This window comes from Pelmatolapia mariae, linkage group LG7 (assembly GCF_036321145.2).
Source record: "Pelmatolapia mariae isolate MD_Pm_ZW linkage group LG7, Pm_UMD_F_2, whole genome shotgun sequence".
Taxonomy (NCBI): Eukaryota; Metazoa; Chordata; class Actinopteri; order Cichliformes; family Cichlidae; genus Pelmatolapia; species Pelmatolapia mariae.
The window spans coordinates 40497450-40521520 of NC_086233.1; the positions used below are offsets into that span (position 1 = coordinate 40497450).

General features: G+C 39.4%; 1 protein-coding gene across 1 annotated transcript in view; it reads left to right on the top strand.

The window, feature by feature from the left end:
• The window catches only part of asz1 (ankyrin repeat, SAM and basic leucine zipper domain containing 1), a 34042-nt gene that overhangs the window by 7716 nt on the left and 2255 nt on the right, over positions 1-24071 (top strand). Inside the window, exons 4-12 of the mRNA XM_063480329.1 lie at positions 537-648; positions 9101-9212; positions 9381-9515; positions 9792-9910; positions 13413-13485; positions 13996-14052; positions 16969-17081; positions 21001-21106; positions 21364-21477. Of these exons, the coding sequence (XP_063336399.1) occupies positions 537-648; positions 9101-9212; positions 9381-9515; positions 9792-9910; positions 13413-13485; positions 13996-14052; positions 16969-17081; positions 21001-21106; positions 21364-21477 (941 nt within the window). The remainder of the gene's footprint in view (positions 1-536; positions 649-9100; positions 9213-9380; positions 9516-9791; positions 9911-13412; positions 13486-13995; positions 14053-16968; positions 17082-21000; positions 21107-21363; positions 21478-24071) is intronic.

Consider the following 24071-nt stretch of genomic DNA (forward strand, 5'->3'; position numbering starts at 1 on the left):
TAATGTAGCCATTAATGTGCCTGGGCAACTGGCCATGTAATAATCACTTGAAAATGATTTTGTCAATGCAATAATGTAGTATTTGAGATCTCTAAAATTGGACTATTCTGAAACTGATTTGTTTCTTTGATATCTTTTCATGGTATTACGAGCATCAGCCAAATGTGAATCAGCTTTCAAACCCATATAGTATAGTTCTTAATGCTTCCTCTAAAGCTTTACTAGACTCAGACAAGGATGTGTTTTTTGGTTGCATGTCCAAGCAGCTGCATCGACACCAGACAACAATGTGCCTGGCATGAGTTTCACACACAGGTGGATTTTGTCAGCTGCAGTCTGTCTGCATCTTCTCTATTCAAGAGCAGGACACAAAATAAGCAAAAAATGTTGTCTCCATTGTCAGTGGCAATCTTTATATGTGTATAATTGGTGCCAGCTTGATATGGTTTTAATGTATTTTTTTAATAGTCCGAGCTAAACTAAATGTTTATTAAAATAGAAGTGACTCTTAAAATTGTTGTTGTTCTTTTCCACAGATCACTGGACGGTGCTCATGGCCAGCTGCACGGCATCTGCCAGTGAGGACAAAATTGCACGTTGCGTGGAGCTTCTGCTGTCCAGAAATGCTGACCCCAACATGGTGGACAGGTGAGGGAGGGTGCAGATGTGTTTTAGGTCAAAATATTTATGGGATTTTCAACACAGTACGCACAGTCACACCCGTTTTGATGTAGGCCAAATAAAAACACTTCATACTTTTCTAGAACAGGGGAGGAAAAAAACGAGGTGCTGGATCACATTTCCTTTGATGGTTCTCGTATGTTTAGCTGCCATGTGGTAGCATTATGCACCACTGTGCTCCATACAGTGTGTGTATATTTGTGTGTTTTGTTTGGAATGTCCTGTTATGGCATGTACATGTACAGACGGGTATCAGACAGACAGACAAACAAACATAGAGTGTAAAGGGTGGGCAAGAGACTAGAAACTTTTTTACACATTTTGTTGAATTGAACCCAGTCAGTGTGGTGTTGGTAGTTTGTTGGTCCAAAGCCTTGAAGTGTAGGTGAAAAAACAACGCACAACAGAGCGGGCTTTTAAGCACTGTAGCACAACTGAAATGCTCCTCAAGCTGTGTTGATATGATACCTCGAAAATTTGTGTGTGAAATTTTGGATGCTACCGCCTCTTAGTTACTTTAAATAATTAGAAAATTTGCTGTTGTCTGGCTGTGTTTTTGAAAAATTATTAAGGTCTATATAAAGTTGACTGAGTTGCCTGGTTTCCCAGAGGTTTAGCGTGCGGCACCTTCAACCTCTGGATAGCAGCTTATGGTCCCAAGGGGGGAGACCTGTGCAATAATTTTATAATGTAAATTGTTATTTAAAAAATTTAAATAATAATGATAAAACTGAAAAAGATGTGTATGTTTTATGTGACAAGAGAGGGGGGGAAAAAGGTGTGTCTTAATTGACCCTAGGGACTTAAGCAGCTACTTTGGGAATTTGACTTTTACTTTATAAATGCACACAGATTGTTAACATATTGTAATTGTTGCAGTCATGGAGTATGTGGCGATGAGTACATCTTGTCTGCTCAATCAAATAATGAAAAACAAAACCTAAGTTACTAAGGTTTGTGGTATGCAGTTTACTGTAAATTACACAAAATTTTACACCAAAAAGCATGTCTTATTTTGCAGCAATGTGTGACAGTTGCCACTAGAAGTGTTTATTTGGAATGAGAGGAAGAGATGTTATCAGAAAGAGTGCATAATTGGCATTGCCGGATTGCTCAAAGCTGTGAGGCCAGTGCCAAAACTGGCTTTGTTCTGATGCTCTGAGCTTTTGGTGTCAAGCCCCATGTATTCAAACTCTGCAATAATACCAGGAGTTTGATGAAACTGAACTGAATTAAAATGCATCTTGTTTTCCTTTTTACAATGAGCAGAGCAGGTTCAATGTTTTAGGCTTTCCCTGTCTTTTCTCAGCAGTGTGCGCACACAGAGCAACATTCATGTTTCTTTCTTTTACTTCTCTCATTAGGCGTAGGCATTAATGGGGCCTTTTTAGTGTGTAACATTAATATGTGAATGTTATAATAAATCAGGATTATTTAAATTAATATTCACAAGTAATATTCAGTTACTTACAGTCAGATGCACCAGTATGAATGAATCAACATGCCAGAATTAAATCCCCGGTCCACTGATCAGTATTTCACCATCTTTGCCACTTAACTTTAATATTTAATATGAAATAATGTCGAAATTGAGTTTAAAGAAAGAATTAATATTTCACTAAAGGATATTACTAAAAAAACATTGTTTTGATGACAGATGTTTTTCAGCCTTCCTGCAGTGCATAACCCTATTTTTTTTCTTTCCCTAAACCGACATCTGTAAATCTCTGAACAAGGGAAGGATGCATCTTCTTCCATTTACTAAGATCAACAGCAGACTTTGTGAAAATGATTTGGTTCTGTAATGTGTTTTGCAGCATCTTGGGCTTCAAGTTTCTAACTGTGAAAGATGCAGTGAATGACGGTCAGGTAAGGGTTGAGATTTCACTCAGGATTGAGGCTGTTCCTTTGTCCAGGTGCATCTGTTGCACAGCAGTCAGCACCTTCTTCAGGTCCTCTGGGTCTGTGACACCAATCTGGAAAACAGACTGACAGTCTGACTGACAGTGATTACACTGGTTTTGTCTTAGCGCAGCATTTGTAGATCGGGATAGGCAACTCCAGGCCTCGAGTGTCAGTGTCCTGCAGGTTTTAGATGTGTCCTTGATCCAACCACAGCTGATTCAAATTGCTAAATTACCTCCTCAACATGTCTTGACATTCTCCAGAGGCCTGGTAATGAACTAATCATTTGATTCAGGTGTGTTGACCCAGGGTGATATTTAAAACCCGCAGGACACCGGCACTCGAGGCCTGGAGTTGCCTACTCCTGCTCTATTGGCTCATCATAGCAACTCAGCTCATTTGCAAAGCTAACAAACTGTGTGTTTAACGTTACTTCAGAGATGCCCTCATAGCAAGGCTTTCTAACTGCATGATGAGAGATGGCAGCCTTGGTGCACAATTACGGTTTAGTTTCACATAGTGTAACACTATCTACTGCCAGATCTACTGCGATATAATACACACATCACACTAGATCTGAAAGTAAATAATGTTTTATGTTACACACAGATTTCAGGCTGCCACAAAAACTCTGTTTGTACTGAATTGTTAGTATATTACTCCCTACATTAACTAGCTGTGTCTTTTTGTTTCTGAATTATACATTTGGTCAATTAGACAGCAAGAGATTTGCAATAGATGGCAACAGATATGACATTTGTCATTGTTATTCATGGACTGTTCCTGTCCAAAGTCATCATTGCAGTTGAAAACAAATTTTGCTTTTCATTTAAAAAATAGGTCCTAGATTATGGAGGAGTGGAGAAGCACAGAATCCTAGATGTTTGAGTTGTGAAGTTTGTGCACTCTTTGATGATTAGTGGTGCCATGTCATCTGCTGGTGTTGGAGCTGCTTGGTCCATTGTGTTTTATCAAGTACATGGTCAATACAGACAAAAACACAGTAGTATGAAATAAATAGATTCTTGAATTGTAAATTTTACAAATATAGGCGTGTAGAGCTACAGAACAAAAGACGGACCTGGAAATTAATTAATGTTGTAACAATAATCATGGAAACACCTCTGGGAACATAACAAAACAAAATGATATGTTGTCGGTCTCCCTAAAACCATGATTTTGTTTTTGTCTGATTTCAAACCAAGATAAACAAGAATCCTTGGAAAAATGAAAGCTCTTTTAAAGACATAGGTGTTACCCCAAATTGCACTGGTTGCAACAACATTGTGAAACTTTAATTCAGGGGTCTCCACTCCAGTCCTCAAGGGCCGCTGTCCCGAAACTTTTCCATGTGTCCCTATTGCAGCACACCTGAATACAACTAGTATGTCATTAGCAAGACTATATAACTTAAATGCATGCTGAGGCGGCAATTCAGCCATTTGATTCACGTTACAGCAGCTCATAAATGAATGAACATGGTGCAATAAAAGTATTTTTACAAGTACATTTTTCTGAACACTTACATTTACTTAAATTTACTTGAGTAGGGTTAGGGGTTGCCACGCCAGCATGCAGTCAAGTTCTATAGAGTCTTTTTTTCAGGTGTGTTGCAACAGGGACACATGGAAAAGTTTCAGGACACCGGCCCTCGAGGAGATGACTGCTTTAATTGAAGCATCAGTGGCTAACTTCAGGAGGTGTTGAATGCCAGCTAAAGCGACGATGACAAATATTTTATACATGCATAAAAAATGTAAAACTCAAAAAAGGTGTGTCTTAATTGACCCTAAGGACTTAAGCAGCTACTTTGGGAATTTGACTTTTATATTCTAAATTATATTTATGGCTGTATGTATTAATACAAGCCCCGTACACAAGCTGGGTAAGTTTGGTATCCATCAGTCTCTGCAGTGATTGGATATAAACTCTGGTTTCCTGCCTCAGAAAAGAACTTGAAAAATGTCCTCTCATGGAAAAGAATGAGGACAGACCATTCTTGAAGTACTTTTACTGTTACCATCTGTGGAATTTTGCTGTGTCAAAGTGTGGGTGCAGCCCCCCAGTGGCCTTGTTTAGCTTTCCCTAATCCTCTGCCACACTGTCACAGCCAGAATGTCATTACATGCACGACATATGCCACCTGAAACCCCCTGTTGATACAAAAAGACAGGCTGTAGCATTAGGAAATTGATTGGTTCCTTCCCAGACAAAACATTTGAAGTTAAGTAACAAGACACAGAAGGATGTAGATGAAGGGAGGGGGTGAGGAGAGGGGCCAACAGCCCCCAACATTAAAAAAAAGAAAAAGAATGTGAGGTTCATGTGGGTGCAGAGGATAAACCTTCCCCACCTCCTCATCGCCTCTTACGTCTGAAATTCAAACCAATGATTAACACCAGCTGCTCGTTCCTCCGTTTTAGGGTAAACAAGAATTCTCTGTCATCTCTCACAGTCCTGCAGGAGCACAATGTGGGGTCCATTGCCTCCATGTGTCCCCTGTTTTTGTTTTTTTTCCACCTTCACTGTGCTGATCTTTGCTAAACGCATTAAAGGTAATGTACACACCGGATAGGGCTCATTCAGAGACATTTTTAGTGGCTTTTTCCTTGCAGTCATTCAAAAAGTTTGGAAAACATGAGGGGTTTGAAAACTTTGTGATGTAGCAAAAATATTTACTTTGTATTAGTATTTATTTTATTTAGAAAGGAGGCTGCAGAATGTCTGCTGACATTGAAAGCTTTATGAATGGTGTTATACCCATCTCTGCTTCTCAACAATTTTTTTTCTACAGAAAGTCAAAATCGAGATTCTTCATTGAGATAGAAAAAAGAAAAGCTCTTACTTATTTCCCAAAAGGTTGATTCTGTTCATTTGGACGTAGCGTTTTCAATGGGGGAACTGGAGCATAAACTGGGTGTCATCAGGACACCACAACATAGAGCGAAAACCATCCCCACAGACACAGTGCCCAGGGAAGCAGAAGAACATCACGTCAAGAAGGCCCTGAGTAAATTCCAGCTTGTGGAAGACCTATGCTATTTTGTTTAGGTCTTATCAGTCTTACAAATGTGATTGTTTCTGTTCTTTCTTCCTGTCTGTATTTAAAAGTTGAACCATACCTCTCCAGCTGCCCAAAACAGCCACAATAGGCTTATCTGTGAGTTTCTGTGAGTTTCAGTACCTGCAGAAGAATCCACAGTCTGGGAGAACCTCAGCTGAGAGGCTTTCTCAGCAGAACATCAGATTCATTTTTTCATCTTTTCCTCTATTCACATCACTGGCACCAATTTCTGTTGGTTTGCATCACTCAAAAGTGATGTGCTTTGAGTTTGTTATAACATTGGAGATGTTTGCATGACTGCTTCTCTACCTTTATGTAATTCTTAGTATTCCTTTTTTGTTTTAAACTTTTTTGTTTTGCACTTCGGCTCGCCTGTCCTCACAGGTACCCAAACTAACTATCTATGCATAAGTTGGTAGCAGCAATGAGTTACTTTTCCCTTTACTGTCATTTATAGGGAGGAAAGGTGTTGCTCAAGATTCATTATTTGGCAATAGTTATTTTGTCACTAAAGAGAAGATATCTTTCCAGGTGCTTATGTAAATTTATTCATCGTAAAATCTTAAGATTAGATTGTGGAATCTATTTGAGAGTGCTGACCAAGGTGCAGTGAGTCAGATATTTCTGGAAGTCATTGTTCTTCCTCATAGAAGGAACAATTTTTATACTGAATTGTCTGCATATTGATCAGCCCACTCTTTGGGAACGGTCCAGAACTCACAGTGTGAAGGACACACATACAGAGAACACACAGAAGTGGTCTGTGAGTGACCTTGAGGCCTGTCTCACACCATAACAACCCTTGGGAAAATAAAATAGGAGAGGGCATGGAAGCAGAAACTTTATGACCCTCCCTATCTTGTTTTCTTGCCACTCTAGCCACTGATTAGTGAGCACAGAGGCATGTTACTAAAGATGTTGTCATAGCCATTGTCACATTTGTTTGAGTTCGCATGGAACATTAACTTGTGATTTCTGGGAATTTGTTAAATGAAGATGTTGATGCGTTTACTGCTTATCATCATCGGTGTTCAGCAAAAACCTCTGACGTGCTGCACAGATTTAGACTCGTTTCACAAACATCACCTCTGTCTAGGGGCACTTCTAAGTTCAAGATGATTTGCTGGCAGTAATGTAAACACCTTTCCTGACCACAGTTTTATCTTTTAGGCTTACTCACATATCGTGTTGAACTTAAATAAGTAAACTTTTAGAGATTAACTAAGTTTTAGAGCTGTGAATCAACTGAAGCATGATTGCATGTGAATTATGAATTATGGATTATTCCTTAAAATGCCTCCTATTTACTTCCTGGTGTTTTTTTTCTAAATGTTTGACATACGCACACAGACAGACACACAGTTCTCCATAAAAGAATTAAGTGAAGTGATTAATTGGCCCCTAAACTTTCCCAGCCTTTGGATTGATGTATTTTTCTCGCCTGTTATGTTTGAGTCACAGGTGATAAGACAGAGGACGTACTTTACTGTAGCAGAAGTTATTTGATATAAGGCCGTGTTTAAGTGGAAGCAAACACATGGAGGCAATAGACTAATAACTAACTATAACTACTAATAATAAACAAGAAAGGTTAAAGTTGTTAAAACCAGGGCACTGTGTTAAGACTCTCTGGAATTTGACGGACATGTTTATAAGTGATCTTCACTCATCACTATAGTGTTTTCCCTTTTCCTGGCCGTTTTCAGTGTGAGTTCTATTGATCAGTCAAGTTTGAGCAGGATTTGAAGGTGCATGGCCCAAATGGAGATCAGAAGAGGAATTTGCTGATATGCGTTTGCTGAAATGAAATGTCAGCTGCCATATGATTATATATCTATTTTAATTATCATTTTTCAAATCTATCTTCATTCATGAAGCTGATGAATGAGAGAGACATGGGATTTAAACAATCTCAAACTGAAATCTAAGGGTGAACGAACAATGATGGTAGAAAATTTACCACCTTTCTTTGGAACAAGCCAGAAAGCTTTTCAAGCACATTATATCAAATTTGTATGCAAATCTGAGCTAATTTTCAATTTCTGTGTCCACTACAATTTTTTTTTACTTAAATAATACTTAAAAATATTTGCCTTTATCCATTTCAAGATGGCTGATGAGAGACGAGACTTGCTTCTAGAAGGCCTTTGGTTGATTATACTGCTATTTTTTTTTTTTTTACTGAGCTTTGTAGCTTTCACTTGGAACGGATGGTTAGTCAGCTGGTTGATAAGCTATAGGGTTCTGAAATTCTGAAAACCGTGTAATGATTGTGACTCGGTAGGTAGCACTCAAGACTGATGGCTCTTTTAGCCTGCATGTCATCTGATGACTCTTTAACTTTTTATTATCTTTTAAAACTTTATCTGCATTCATAAATGTTGTCCAACAGACAGAACAGTAAGTCCACTGGCTATACTGCAAGCACTAAAACACTGGCCATTGTCCAGAGGCTGATTCAGCAGGGTGCTGTTTTAGTGCAGAGTGCAAGGATCCAGACTGTAGTTGTGGTCTCAATATTTCAGTATTATTGCAACTTTTCAATTATCACTGAATTCATTACTTTTATAGTTCAGTGATAGTGGTCTATCAGATGTATTTTTTTAAGATATAAGGCTGAAAAAGTGGCAGTACAAGTACCTGCAGACGTTTTGAAGATGTTTGGGCTTAGCTGTGACTCTGGAATCTCTACCTGTTCCCACTGTACTATCAATCAAAAATACTCAGTGTAGGTAGCATGCCTATAACAATTCCCCAGTTCTATGATGCCGTAGAACTGCTTATCTTGTCTGAATTATGGTACCAAAACATCTTGTTTCTTATGGGTCATCAGCTGTGACTCAGGAGTTTGAGCAGGTCACCTTAATCAACAGCGGGTCCAATCTCTGGGTCTCAGTCTCTTGGGAAGATAAGGAATGCATACGTAGGCATGTTGTAGAGAATAAAAGGTATAGAATAAATCACTTTATTGGTAGGTGTGTGTGTCTGTGTGTGAGAATGTGGCTTGTAGTGTAGAAAGCCTGGGAGTGTTAAGTAAAAACAGATAAGTGCTATATAAATGTGTCTATTAACAAAGACATAAGAAAGATCAAAGTAGAAAATCACCAATCTTCATCAAACACTTGTTGAAATAGGGAATGTGCTTGCTCAGTTGCATAGTAGTATAGGCTTCACTGTGGCTCCAACCTGAAGGACTATCTATAACATGGTATCTACTGCACCCTGGTGGTTTTTCCATATACTATTAATACGTGTACCCATTTTCATTGGTCACTGTACTTGCTGTGTCCTCATTCAAAAGACTAATGTCCATTTCACTTTCTCTGCTGCTTCCATATATTCTCTCCACCCCCAGAATAATTACTGCTCCATCTAAATTATTTTCTTAAAATTTGTTTTTTTCTTTTGTCCTTATCTTCTCTCTATTTTCTTGCCTGCTACTCCTCTCAGGTCCCAAATGACCTGCTTGATGCTGGCAGCCAGGGACAACTACAGTAAAGTCATCAACCTCCTGGTGTCCCATGGGGCTGAAATCAACGTCCAGGAAAGCAGTGGATACACAGTGTGTTACTTATGTTTGTCAAGTCAAAGTTCTTATGTGGGGGCCTTCAGTTTAACTGTAGCAGACCCTGTAACAGAGGGCACAGTGTAATATATAATGCATAATTTTTATCATGATAACATTTGTACTTTGACATTATGTATGTAACTAATGTATTTTTTTTGTTAGGCTTTGGCTATAGCAGTGCAGTATGGAAGAGAGGAGGCAGTGCTGAAACTCCTCCAGCTGGGAGCAGACAAAACCATCAGGACAAAGACTGGCAAAAGCCCTGCTGATCTGGCTGAGAGCTTCAAACACAGACAGGTACCTAAAGTACTTTCATGCTTTTACATGCCACCTATATGCTTTTAGCATGTCAGAAATGCAGTATTATAATGCTTATAAGCATTAATTGAATTAATTTGGGGGCATGAATCTACCCACTAAAGGGTCTAGTTTGACTCATTGGATGGGCTTATGTAACTTTTAAGTTATTTTAAAGTTACAGTGATGCACTTGTGGTATGCTGTACTATCAAAAATATTTTCTACCATCAGCTGCTTAATCTTACAGAGTTCATGAATATGCGTTTGTTCACAGATTTCGAGGATCTTGGCCTCTTCCTCAAACATCTCTAATGTCCAGGCCTTTGGATCCATGGAGGACACGCTATCTAAATTCTTCAAGACTAACTCTGAATTTCCATCTCCCAAGGAGAGGTAAGATAACTCTGAATGGTCAAAGGAGTTTGCAAAGAAAAGCGTCTGGACTTCTTTAAGTTGCTTGAAGACGTTTCACCTCTCATCCGAGAAGCTTCTTCAGTTCTGAACTGAAGAAGACGTTTCACCTCTCATCCGAGAAGCTTCGTCAGTTCTGAACTGAAGAAGCTTCTCGGATGAGAGGTGAAACGTCTTCAAGCAACTTAAAGAAGTCCAGACGCTTTTCTTTGCAAACTCCTTTGACTACGATGTCCTGGATGACTGAGAACCTTCACAGACATAACTCTGAATGACCTAAAAGCATTCACTTGCATGCATTTAGGGCTTTTGTTTGTTTGGTTGGTTGGGTTTTTTTACGCGGCAATAGGTAGCATTCTTAAAAGGTTTGTCTCGATTCTGAACCCATCATCACAGAAGCTTCAGATTTCTAAAGTGTTTTATCAATATGGTAGTATTATTTTAACTTGTTTGTCTTCTTTTTTTGTTGTTTAATTCCTGTCAGTGAAAAGTTGTGGTTGTACAGGGCTGTGAGTTTACAGCAGGTAAAAACAATATGTGTTCAGACTTGATTGTCAGTGCTTGAGTGACGATGGACTCTGTTCATACAACTCCTCTTTACACCAATTATCTCTTGTCATTACAAAACTCTATTCCAGTCGTCACTATAGCTTAATTCCCCTTGTTGGATTCTTAGTGAACTAGTGTCTGTGTGGCAGGTGTTGTTGAACCATTGTCGAACCAGACATAAACAATAATAAACCTTCTGCATGAATGTTTAGTCCATTCAGGCACTGCTGGGCAATTATCATCAGCCAGAAACGTAATTTTTAGACCACGTCTGGCACTGTGAATTAGAGGCTGTAAACATTTTAGCTGCCTTTCTCTCTTGTCGGCTACAAAGACGTTAAAACCCATGTTACACATTAAACATGTTATGAACATCATGAGAAGAGAAGCTAATTTCTGAAGCGCGTCATGCCAGCACTCAGACTGGAACTGCGAGTACTCTGTGGTTACTCTAATGTGTGCGTACTCCTTGTTGTTCTCTTCTGATCCTGAAAGTAGAAAATGATGTCTTTACCCCTTTGACCTCCACGTCAAATGCTGATTTAGAAAGAATGAAAATGTAAAAAATGCAGATCGATCCTCAAAGCACTTCAGGAGCGTCAGCTTTGTAGCATTGTTGGGTTTTTGGGTTCTTTTCTTCTTCTTGTAATCAACAGTAGAGTAGTCAGAAAATCTAATACATTTTGACTCCCGTCCTGTCCCTACAAGTACCGTACTTGGTAGGGATTCTCTGGTAACGAATTTTTTTATGCTTTTGAATGGGAGCAAAAAGTCTAAAAAAATTTCACTACCTTTCAAAAACCTTCTGAAAATGAATCACCACTTAAAGTGCTAGTAGAATTTAAACAAAAAAATGTGCAAATAGTTCAGATAGTTCCATAAGTTTGAGTAAAGCTTGAAATTAAATCAAAAAGCTTTTTTTTCCCAGTCCAAAATAACAAGTTTCCAAAGTTTACAGATGATCGTTCATGGATTCACGACTGCAGTGGATGTGCTCTGGAGTGAGGCTTGCTCTTATCTTTGAAATGATGTTCTCAGCTGCTGATAACCATGGTGAAGGTGCTCTCTTCCATGACTTGAGCAATTTGAGAGGTGCATAAGCCTCTTTTCAGGACAAACTCATCTATACACCTTTGCTTAATGCAGAACAAAACAGAAATAGAAAAGACTGCTACTAATTAAAAGTAGCAGTCAAGACAAGAGTAGAACTCAGGGCTATGTTTACTAGTGCAAGTAAAAGCATTTCCACACACACAATGCGAAGGGAACTCTAGGGATTGGGACTGAACAGCTGTGTAGAAACCAGTAATCAGTGAGGCAAACTGGGAAAAAATTTGCTATGGAGCAATGGAAGAAGGTCATGTGGTCTAAGTCCAGATTAGAAGCGATGCACCCATAATGACGAGTGCCTAGTGTACAAGCCTGTGGGGGCAGTACTATGATCTGGGGTTGCTGCAGTTGGTCAGGTCTAGACTCAGCAACAGTTCAGCAACCTGACTATACTGAATGACCAAGTTATTTCACCAATGGGTTTTTTCTTCCCTGATGGCACAGGCATATTCCAAGATGACAATCCCAAGATTCATTGGGCTCAAATTGTGAAAGAGTGGTTCTGGGAGCATGAGACATCGTTTTCACACATGGATTTGCCACCACAGAGTCCAGACCTTAACCCCATTGAGAATCTTTGGGATGCGCTGGAGAGCTTGCGCAGCATCAATGCAAGCTCTTGGTGACAAATTAATGCAACACTGGGTGAAAATAAATCTAGTGACATTGCAGAAGCTTATTGAAACAATGCCACAGAGAATGATTGCCGTAATCAAAGCTAAAGGCGGTCCAATGAAATATTAGAGTATGTGACCTTTGTTTTTTTTTGGTCAGGCAGTGTATTTATTATTGTTTCTCAGATGGTCAATGCCAATTAATCTGTTTTAAGTGACTTAAAAAAAAAAAAAATTCCCCTGTGGGCAGTTTATCCTCCAAGCCCGAGTCTGGGAGCTTGAGGGGTGCTGTCTCGACAGTGTAGGTGATACTACCCCGATAGCTTCCTGTAGTGTGTTTTGTGTGTGGGAGGAGAGGCACTGTTGAACCATGTGTGAAATAAATAAAGAAATGAAATGAAATGAAATGTATTGCAATTACAAAAACACATTTAAGTAGTTTTAGTATACGACACGTTGACAATAAAATACAGCCTCGATGAATTTTTATAATCTTATGCCATCGAGGCGTTGCAGCCCTCATGTAGACAGGGAGTTCTTCTGGAACTTTAGCATAAATGCTAAAGAAAAACAAGTACACTTATAAGCACAGGAAAACTTAGACACAGCACAAAATATAGTGCAAATTCACCAGAATCACAGTGCTACCACAGACAACCTAAAAATATTCTTTTTAAAAAATCTGCTACCAAAGATATAGTGTGTTTTTATTTTTGTAATTCTAAGGAAAAAAGTGTCCCTCACTAAGCTAACTGGTCATTGCTGTTGTGAAATCAGTTCTTTCTCATAGACAAAATATTTGCAGTAGCTAACGTTATACATATGCTTTACAATATATCTGGTAACTTGGGAACCATCTTAACATTTCATTGTGTCCGGTCAACAGAGTACAATGTTAACATAAAAAAAACTGTCTGCTAACATTACGCCAGCGATTTAAAATTAGTTTTTAATAAAGGAGTTTATGTTTATGGACATTTTTTTCTATGGTATCAGATTGAGGATGGCATCTTAGATTCCACAGTAAAGTGTGAAGTTTATTAAAAATCTATTAAAAGCAAAAAATTTGGTTGAGAAAGTTGTTTCTGTTGTAAACTGGACAGTGCAGAAGTGTTTAGTTGACTAGTTGTCCACACCCTTAGTCACATGGGTTAATATTGTGTAATAAGTCAGTTAGCTGTAAGTCACAGTGGAATTTCTGCCCTGTTCAGTGTAAGCAAGCTTGATGACCTGGAGCTCCTCCTGCATGGCCTTAACCTGGGCTACCTCACTGACATTATGATGGTAAGTACTCTAGTGCACCCTGCAATAGGATATCTCTGTATGTTGGTGTGTTTGTCTCTGCTCAAAAATGTATATTTTGAATCATAGTACTTTTTTTTTAAATATGAAAGATTTCTCTTATCTCAAAAATTCTAGGAGCAGATATGGTGTGTTATTGGACACAGTGTAATATATTATTAATGTAATAGGTGAGCTACAATGAAATGAGCACAGCTGCCTTATTGACACAGATACGTATAGGCTTGGGAATGTGTCTTGTAGTTTACATATTTTACTTGGTACTAAATAATAGATGTAATGTGCTGGATTAGCTTGGCCTGAATTAAACTCGGGGTGAGCTTTGGTTTTAGGCCCTATCTGATTTATGAGGACCAGCTTTGACAGCTGCAGGTGGCTTTCTGTTACTGTATGGAAAAGTGTTATGCAGGTACATCTGCTTCAGGTTGTGAAGTTTTGATTTGGTAAATGTTGAGTGATCTTTTCTGTTTTTGGCTTTCCACATAAACACAGGAAAATGATATCACCTGGAGTTACCTGTTGACCATGGAGGAGGAGGACCTTAAAAAGGTAGAGGATGTCTGTAACATCTGTGTGTCTGTCAGCTCTCTTTTCTGACTGCCAGATTTGATGATGACCCAGAAAGAGAGAGGAGTAGCTGCTGATGTCACCCTTTAAGAAGAGATTAAACTGATACGTACTACACTTACTTCTGCAGTATGGGAGAGAAATCAAAAATGTGTAAAAGGTGAATATATGCAAAATGTTTGCATACATTGTATATAATTCACAGTAAATTAGAGGCAATCAACTGATCAAATTAAATGGAAGCATGATTAAACTTCAGAAAAGTTTACTTTATATAGCATCGCTCAAGCACCGGGTATTCAAAGTGCGTCACAAAAAAAATTAAATAAATAAAACTAAAAGAGAGAATAGGGGAAAATGATAGAAAATATAATATTAATTCTATGGTGTAGCTACATTAGTTAAAAGCAGTTCTGAGTAATACCGTTTTGAAACTTCTTTTTAAACAATAGCTTCGGTTGGAGAAGATCTCACTTTAGTGGTATAAATGGAATGGTTCTTATATAGAGCTTTTCTACTTTACCTGAGCACTCAAAGTGCTTAATACAACTACTCGCCCCCGTTCACACAAGCACTTTCTTTGCTTTTTCTATACAAGTGCTTTCTATCTAACATTCACACACATATAGAGAGCAACTTGGGGTTGATATCTTGCCCAGGGATATTTGGCATGCAGACTGGGGCAGCAAGGGATCAATCCACCAGATTTCTAATTAGTAGACCTGTCCTACCCCCTGAGCTACAGGGGTCCACGGTTCTTCATACCGTATAATTACCGTATTTTTTGGACCATAAGGCACACGGGATTAAAGGCGCACTGTCGATTTTTGAGAAAATTAAAGGATTTTAAGTGCGCCTTATAGTGCGGAAAATACGGTATACTATACTATATTGTATGAATGGGGTCTATAAGGCACATTGATGATTTAGAGGAAGAAACTGCATTTGCATTACATTTTTGGTGAAGAAATTCATAAAGTCATTGCTAATTAAGTGAATACTTGGTTTAACAGAGGTCTGGCTCTCTGTCAGTCTGGCTTCAATGTGGAAATGAAACCTGGGGTTGTTCCTGTTTTATTTAATCAGTGATGAATAGTAAGGTCTCCTAGCTTTACAGATGGCATTTTTTGTAATAGAGTAACAACCTATTTTTTCAGACTATATGAAGATCTTCCAAATGAGTGGAATGCCATTTCCTCTTCAGTTTGTATGTTGTCTGCTTTATGATGTGCATTTGTATTGATTGATTGATTGATTGATTGATAATACTTTACTCATCCCGAGGGAAATTGGGTTAAGGCTGCCAGCCTTGCCAGCGCCATCTTACCCTTCCAACCATACATACATTACACAAACATCACATGGGGAAGACAGGTCAGAGAGGTATAACAATGGAAAATGCACAACATGAGGAAAGACGAGGAGAAAAAAGAACTCCCCCCAGACTGAGCTCCAACAGGGAGATCAGTTTGAGAACAGAAAAAAACACCTCAGCACATAGCACATGAATCATCACATCTCACAACGTAGAAGACATAAGCTTCGAAGGCGTTTGGAGGGGATGGGGGGGTGAGTGTAGGTCTGTGTCAGTGTACATGCGTATTTGTGCGTGTGTGTGTTCCGTGTTCAACTGAGAGAAAGTGTCCCTTCACCCGGTTAAGCAAAAGTCAACAATCTTCGATCAACGCGGATGGCCTTGAAGGAGGGACAAAGAGTTCTGACAACAATCCTGTTATCATGGAGAATTTTGTTGTTCCAGTCAGCTTCGACCTTGGCAGGCCTTCCGCTGGCGCCAGTGGGATAGCCGCATGAGTGAAGATGGTGAATGTTTGGGTTTAGTGCGAACAACTGCATCCAATTTTTACAGTTGGACTAATGTCCATCACTGGTCACCAAGTCTCTCAATTCCCGTTGTTCTTCTCCAAGATGTTATCCATATTGCAGAGCCATGAGCTTCTCCAAGATCTTATCCATATTGCGTTCAAAAAAGTCTGAGTGCTCACAGCCCTGCCAGGTCCCGTCATGTCAGCCAGCCTTATGGGATTTTGAACAGCTGTAGCTGCTTCTTGTTCTTCGATAAGCCAGGTCCGAGCCAGCTCCAATCAGCCAGAACTCTGTTATCGTGGTTCTGAATTGGTAGATGTCATTCAATGTCCTCCATCGAGAGTGTCCCCACACACACGACAACCGACCATCGAGTATCCGGCAGCAAACGTCTCCGCAGGACAATCGGGCTCTCCCAAGCCCAGGAGGGTGTCAATTCCGTTACGGAACCAGTTGATCAAATCCATAATTCTTCTTTAGGTTTTAGAGAACAAGACTGAGAAACTCTTTGAGGGTTAGAGAATAAGCGAGACTATACAAAAGACATGAGAAGCCAAGCAGGAAAGATAAGGGAGAGGGAGACGGAGAAGGAGATAAGTGCGACCGCCTCCGTCAAGAGCCAAGATACAAGAGCCTTGTATGTTATACAAGGAAGTCAAGCATGTGTGATATGTTGCATTCTTCTTTTGAGGTTGTACGTAGTGAGGGTGTAAGAATTGTTCCTGTGACTCATCAGATTTTCTGTGTATTTACTAGTGTATTATGATCTACAGCAGGGGTGGGGAACTCCAGGTCTCAAGGGCTGGTGTCCTGCGGGTTTTAGATATCACCCTGGGTCAACACACCTGAATCACATGATTAGTTCGTTACAGAGCCTCTGGAGAACTTCAGGACATGTTGAGGAGGTAATTTAGCCATTTGAATCAGCTGTGTTGGATCAAAGACGCATCTAAAACCTGCAGGACACTGGCCATTGAGGTCTGGAGCTCCCCACCCCGATCTACAATATCAAATGCTGCGCTAAGACAAAACCAGTGTAATCACTGTCAGTCAGACTGTCAGTCTGTTTTCCAGATTGGTGTCACAGACCCAGAGGACCTGAAGAAGGTGCTGACTGCTGTGCAACAGATGCACCTGGACAAAGTGGACCTGGAAACAATCAGGCAACTGGGACCTGCAGACAGTGGGTAAGGTTACAGATCTTAACATATATAGTCTTAAGTTTACCCTGAAGCCTTCCTTGGTGCCAGGATGTTGTTTTTTGTTTTTTGTTTTTATTTTATTTATGAATTTATTTACTTTTTGCTCTTTAAAAACAAAAATAATTAGCATTTTATTATTGTATTGTTCTCAACAGTGTATTTAACACCAAAACTAGGCAAATGTTTTGACTGAGTTGTCAAAGTATGAACTAAAAATGAGAGCCTTCAGTTTTCTGGCCCCTCTACTGTGGATTTGAGAGACAGACACACTCTGTACTTTTAAAATTATGCCTAATAGTTTTCCTTTTCTCAAAGTTTATAGTTAGGGCTTGATCTGGTGACCCTGAACCATTCCTTAGCTACAGTGCAGTAGGCTGACGGTGCCGGCGGTTTTATTCCGTGATGCATTGAGCTTTTCTTCTTCACTTCTTCACTATTTTCTGTGTGTTTATACACCACTCCTCTGTTTTTTGCCTCCTTCTTCTATGGCAAAGAGAGACCTTTTGTCCTGTCTCTCTGTCCCCTCCCCCACAACCAGTTGCAGTTGCTGCCACTCGTTGAACCAGGTTCTGTCCAAGGTTCCTGTTAAAAGGGAGTTTTTCCTTCCTACTGTCATCAAGTGCTTGCTCACAGAGTTTTGTTTCAAATATTTTAAGGTGTTTACCTTGTAATAAAAGTATCTTTAGGTGACTGGTGCTGGTAATAGATACTATATAAATGAAATTGATTTAAATGGAACTGAACTCAATTTGTTAGAGGTTTTCTTGTGAATATTTTTCAGGAAGGAGGTCTTCAACTTAGAATGAAAATTAATTGAATCAGAGCTTTCTTCACGGTACATAAAATCATTGTAGAATTTGGTGTCAGAAAACTTGTCAATCCTGAAAGAATTTGAAAACCTCAGTCTGCCAAGAATATTTGATAAGGAGCAAGTAAAAAAACATTCACAAACGCTCTGCATGAAGACAGAAACAAAGTTGACAGTAGTAGCAAAATTTTAAACACTTGTCAGCCCCACACCTTAAACCCTCCCCCACATTCAGCCCACTTCCATCTTTTTGTGATGTTCCATTTGTCCTCCTCCACTGGAAGTCGTCCATCAACCCTATAAGCATCTCACTGTCCTGGCTCTATCTCCCTCCCCCTTATCTCCATAGCTGTGCCCAAGCTGGGACTTAATGGTTTAAGCGGAGCTGTAATGATTTGTAAGGTGAAGGCGATGGGTGGTTGCAATGAACAGAGCGTCAGAGGCCAGACAGTCATCACACCGCACCCCATCACTTCATGAATCCTCTGCTGAACAGGACTCATTTTCTTTGCCTGTCTCACCTGCAGGATGAGAGACACCCCAGTCAGTCGGTTGATAACTGGGATGAAAATCTTTATCAGGGCTAGAACTCTGTAAAAGTTCCTTCAGGATCTAAACACTGAAAAAAAAGTTGGATACATAGTTGGCAGCAGTGGTAAAGTGCTCGGAAAGGACTATTAGGAACAAATACTGAAGTAAACTATACACCATAGGTTACAATCTTACAGATGTTCTATTGCCAAGTGGATGCATTTATCACATTTGTGGGTCTCGAGAGTTTTTGTTCACATGTACAGATTCTGTTTTCAGCAGAATCTAGCTAAGTAGTTGTAACAAGTCTGAAATGGGGGGAAAAGAGGTCTTTATATGTCTTTTTTCCTGAATATGTGGTGTAGGTGTTAAGCCATAAAAGGGTTGAGTGCCTACAAAAGGTTTGGAAGGAGTTGCTACTCCAAGTGGTAGACTTAAAGTACCTTGGGGTCTTGTTCGCAAGTCAGGGGATAAGAAGCTCAGTCATACAATCTTTTTCGTTTGCAGTTTTTGAATTTGTCACAGATTGGTATCCTTTGCTTAATCATGCTCAACTATGATTAACATTTTCTTTCATAATGTATTGAAAATATTTTCAGTTCCAAAAATCAAATCATAATCCTAGAAAAGTTTAATAATATGTTTTAAGGGTTGTAGTTTATTTCGGAGACAAATATATTTAAAAGTACCCCAATGTTTTGGCATGACAGTGGGTGATTGAAGACCTGCTGGGCCAGGTCACTTGCACTACATAAGCCACCTCCACCTCCAAACAAAAAATTGTAAAACCCAGACTGTTCAAATGTAAGCAAGTAAAGCAAAGCACCAGATATGTTGTTTTTCAGGATTATTGTACTGTCCTGAAGTTGTAAACCTAGCTTATGTTTCATTATTCATTTGTTAGCATCTTAATATAACCTTAAAAATAATTGACTTTGATGATGGTAAACATACCTTTGGCAAAATAAAAGTCTTGTAGGGAAGGAGTGCTTTGCTGTTCCACTGGAAGTTAGACAACAAACATAAAACAATATAAAAATAATAATTGCAGGTCTAAATCTGCCTGAATATGTTTTTAGTGTGAGAGAAAGCAATTTGGTTCATGTCTCAATGGTAAGGCTGTGTTTTTGTTCAACTGCTTGAATCAAAGCTGAGTCTGCGCTTTGATTATGATATTGTAGTGGTATATGAAATTCTAAAAATAATTTCACTGGCCAAACAGCGTATCACTCCACTTCCAGCAGCTACCACTGAGCAAGGCATTTGCTGGGTTCGGTTTGAAAAAGACAGGGAAGCTTAATGGTTTCCCAACCCTCCCAAAAATCCCCAGATAAATAATTTTCAGTGGCTCTCATGCATCCTCTGTCAGCACTCAAACATAATGTCTGTTATGCCTTCAACGACCTGCCCACCCAGGCCCATCATCACTCTCTTCCCCCTAGATAAACTAACAGGAGGAAGAAGGGAGGAGAGGGTGCAGCACAGGCTGACTGACAGTGTTTACTCGCCCCTGTGACAGAGTGTGAGGAGGGCCGGAGTGGCTGGCTGCCCAGTCCCCTCAACGAGGGAAATGTACCATTAAGATAAGAGCTATCAATATTCCACAGGTCCAGAGGATGGGAATAGAGAGGGACGGCGTTTGATTAATCTAAATAACTAGTCATTTAAGGTGCATGTTTTCAGAGAAGGATGACAGCATTGGGTTAGTGCGAGGAGGAGGTGTGAACAAGGCTTGGCCACCTGCTCAGTTTGCTGTAGCGTGCTAAGGTTATCTCCAAGAAAATGCATGGAGCTTGTTAATGCAAAGTTTCATCCAAACTACCAATTAGTCTGCACTATCATAGCTCAGCATCTTCAGCTAATTCTGCCTTGCTTTTTTCATGTGGACCTTCCTTTCAGCTTTAGTTTTTAGACAAGTAAACCACTTGACCTTATTTTTAAATGTCATAGAGTTATTCATCTGTCTAAAAATTAAGTAGGATTGGTTTTCAGGTTATTAAGTAACCAACCAGCTGGTTTGTATAGGACCTTGTTTTTTTTTTGTTTTTTGTTTTTTTAAAGGAAGGTTTGTTTACAGTCAAATCTGGGACCAACTTTTTTGATAAATGTCTTGATAAGTGGTGTAATATTTTCTGACTAATAATATTTGCCATACAGTTAAAATTCATTAACCACCTAGGAGCTGGTGTCCACATAAATGGACATCACATTTTGGGTTGTCTAGACCAAAATACTAAATTTTTCTTTCAGGGCCTGATATCCACTTGCGAGTACGTTATATTGCCACTGTTCTGTCGAAATTTAAAACAAATGTCCTCATATGTGGATCTTATTAATCTCAGAAAAAAAAATCAGGTAATTCTTTGTTATTACATTCATCAGGTCCCAATCAGCCCAAATAGCAAAGAGAAATTTAAAATGCATGCCATGAAAGAGTTCAGGTCTTAGGAGGTTAAACAGAATAACATGAAAGATGTGTACCCTATGTATGAAAAGATTGTTTTTTAATTAAAAATTTTGTGATCATTTTATCAGGCCTTTCTCATAAGTTCCACATGTTTGCAGGAGTGAGGAGCTGCAAAACTTCCTCATAAGTATCAGTCAGCAGTGCTGCTACCTGACAGAGACCATTCAAGACGTCTTAAATCGATTCCCTCGCCAACCCGCTCAGGTGCAGCTCATACCCTCTTTACTTGTCCAGTTATTAGGATTTTACCAACCACGAGATAAACAACTATGACTGGCCAAATTCTGTGTTTATTAAAAATTTCATAAATAAAATGTGTAACAGATCTAATGGAAAATATGTTTTCCAGCTAAAAGTTTTCAATTCACTATTTTTTGCACATGACTTCCTTTTATCTTGTCTTTCGTCCCACTACATTTGTGAAATAAAAATCATCACCATCTCGCTCTGCCTCTGAGAAGCTGGTTTTCTCCCTGGACCCAAAGAAGGAGGCTCAGACCATCTGCAACCAGCTAGTGGTCCAGACAAAAGATCTCCAAAAGGAAGTCACCTGCCTCCGCAATCTGCTTTGCCAGGTTGACACACACACACACGCATGTACATTTTGACATTTATTTATCTTATAAATCACTGAAATGATAAAAATTACAAAATCTATGCACAATATATTTGTTTTTGAGGCAGTGGTAATTTTAGCCTCTACACAGCTATAACAACATTGGAGAAAAAAAATTGTTGTATTATATGGTTGTATTATTGTAGAGTGCTACAATATATTACAATACAAAGTGACTGTTGTTGTGGTTTGGTGCTATGTAAATACAATAAAATTACATTTTTTGTTGATTGTAACAGTAAATACAAAATGTGTCAATGCACTGGTAACAAGATAAAAGTATGAATAAGAGTAAAATCTGTCAGACCTGACACTAATACTGATATATATGTGATTAAATGATTGTGGCCAGGTTTGAGCACATCCAAGTCAATTTAAATTGCTTTCATGCAGTGCTCACTGTTACTCTTCATACTACTGAGGATTAAAAGCAGCTTGGAAAAGCCATGGTTAGATGTTGTGTTATATGTATTCTGGCAAGCTCCAACAGGTATGTACAGGAGTGTTTACATATGTGCACCTGACTCTATGTGCATGTGTGTGCGTGTGTGTGCATGTGTGTGCGTGTTTGCATTTGTATTCCAAGAGGAGAGAGTTGTTCCTGACAGAGCAGAATCCTCACAGCCCATAAGTCAGAGCTGCTGTGACATCGACCTGTCAGCATGCAGACGATGAGGTGGAGGGAAGGCAAGGGTGGGGGCAGAGGGAAGCAAGGAAAGGATTCGGGTTGGTGGGGTGAGGGAGTTTAAAAAGGGAGAAAAGAGCATACTGTAGAGGTGTGGGCACGTTGTAAGAAAAGGAGGTGGGATAGTAGTAGGTCCAGAACTGGCTTACTAAAAGGTGCCAGCCTACCCCACTGAAAAGCTTTAGCAAGTTTTACAGTGGCAGGAGGAAGGAGGCTTCATTTCTCGACACTTTATTTTTCACCTAGAAGCGTTGTGTTGCAATTCAGACCTTGAGGCCTGTGAAGTTAAGTACACTCATGTCGAACTCCAGCCATTTGCACATTGCCTGCATATCAGTTTTTCTTATTATATTTGGGACCCTGTAATTTAGTTGTGGTCTTCAGAGCGACATGATTCAGTGTACATGCTAAACTAGACAGGCACAGCTACACTGTTTTTAGTAGTAGAAATTTAACGTTGATGCTGAAGGTAGAGGAAGGTGTATGCTTTTATGGTGAGAAAGGAGAGGCCTGTGTATCTTTGCTATGAGACAATCTCAAATATTTTGCATTGCATTTTAAAACACATAGCAACAGAGATATGGAAACATGTGCGTGAAACCTTTAGAAAACTACTGAACTGAAAAGAGGTGTGAAGCTACATTTTAAAAAAATATTTCTGTGTGCCAAATCTCAAAGTGATGGAAAGTTTGATCATAGCAGAGAAACTTATGAGTTAGGCTTTTTGAAATACAACAAAAGTAATTTGAAATTTGGTTTTTTTTTCTTCTTTTCTTTTTTTTTATATGTATCAAATGTTATACCAGAACATACCACACTAGACTTTGTCACATGTAAAATACATGATCACAAAGACACTGCTTTCATTTTATTTTGAAAATTTCCACACAGCAAGCGAGATGTAATTTTGAAGCATGTGAAACGGGCTGTGTGAGACTTTAGGAGTCATTTTTGACCAGGATTACTTGTGGGTCCTAGAATTTGTGAAAGTAGAATGGGAAGCAGAGCTTTCAGGCTCCTCTACTATGGATCCAGCTCTGTTTGGAATCCAGGGACAGACACCCTCTCTACTTTTAAGATTAAAAATTACCTTTTTGGTTAAGATTTATAGTTGGGGCTTGATTTTGTGAACCATTGTATCTTTTGTGTCTGGTTGGTGTCCTCTGTCCATGTGCCCTCTTCTCTTAGCCCTCATCCCCAACCAGTCACAGCAGATGGCTGCCCTTTCGTGAGCCTGGATCTGCTGGAGGTTTCTTCCTGTTAAAAAGGGGTTTTCCCTCCAATTTTAGCCAAATACTTTCTCATAGGCGGTTGTCTGATTGTCAGGGTTTTCTCTCTAATTATGTAGGGCACAGGTGTTGAACTCCAGGCCTCGAGGGCCGGTGTCCTGCAGGGTTTTAGATGTGTCCTTGATCCAACACAGCGGATTTAAATGACTAAATGACCACCACAACATGTCTTGAAGTTCTCCAGAAGCCTGCTAATGAACTAATCATTTGATTCAGGTGCGTTGACCCAGGGTGTAATATCTAAAACCTGCAGGACACCGGCCCTCGAGGCCTGGAGTTCAACACCCCTGATGTAGGGTCTTTACCCTATAGTACGAAGCACCTTGAGGCAAGAGTTGTGATTTGGTTCTGTATAGCTTGAAAACTAAACTAGTTTATCCAATTGGAATATGCAGAGCTCTACACGTTCAGCTGTTTTTGTTTTTTTTTCTTGATGATTTGATCTGTCAGGTGTGGACATGCTGGTTGTCATCATGAAGGAGAGTTCAGGGTCTACATCAGTTAGTGCAACAGTGTTTACTGTGATATTGTTTTTGCTAAAAGCCCTAATAAGAAAGACAAACAACAGAGGCTCTGTAC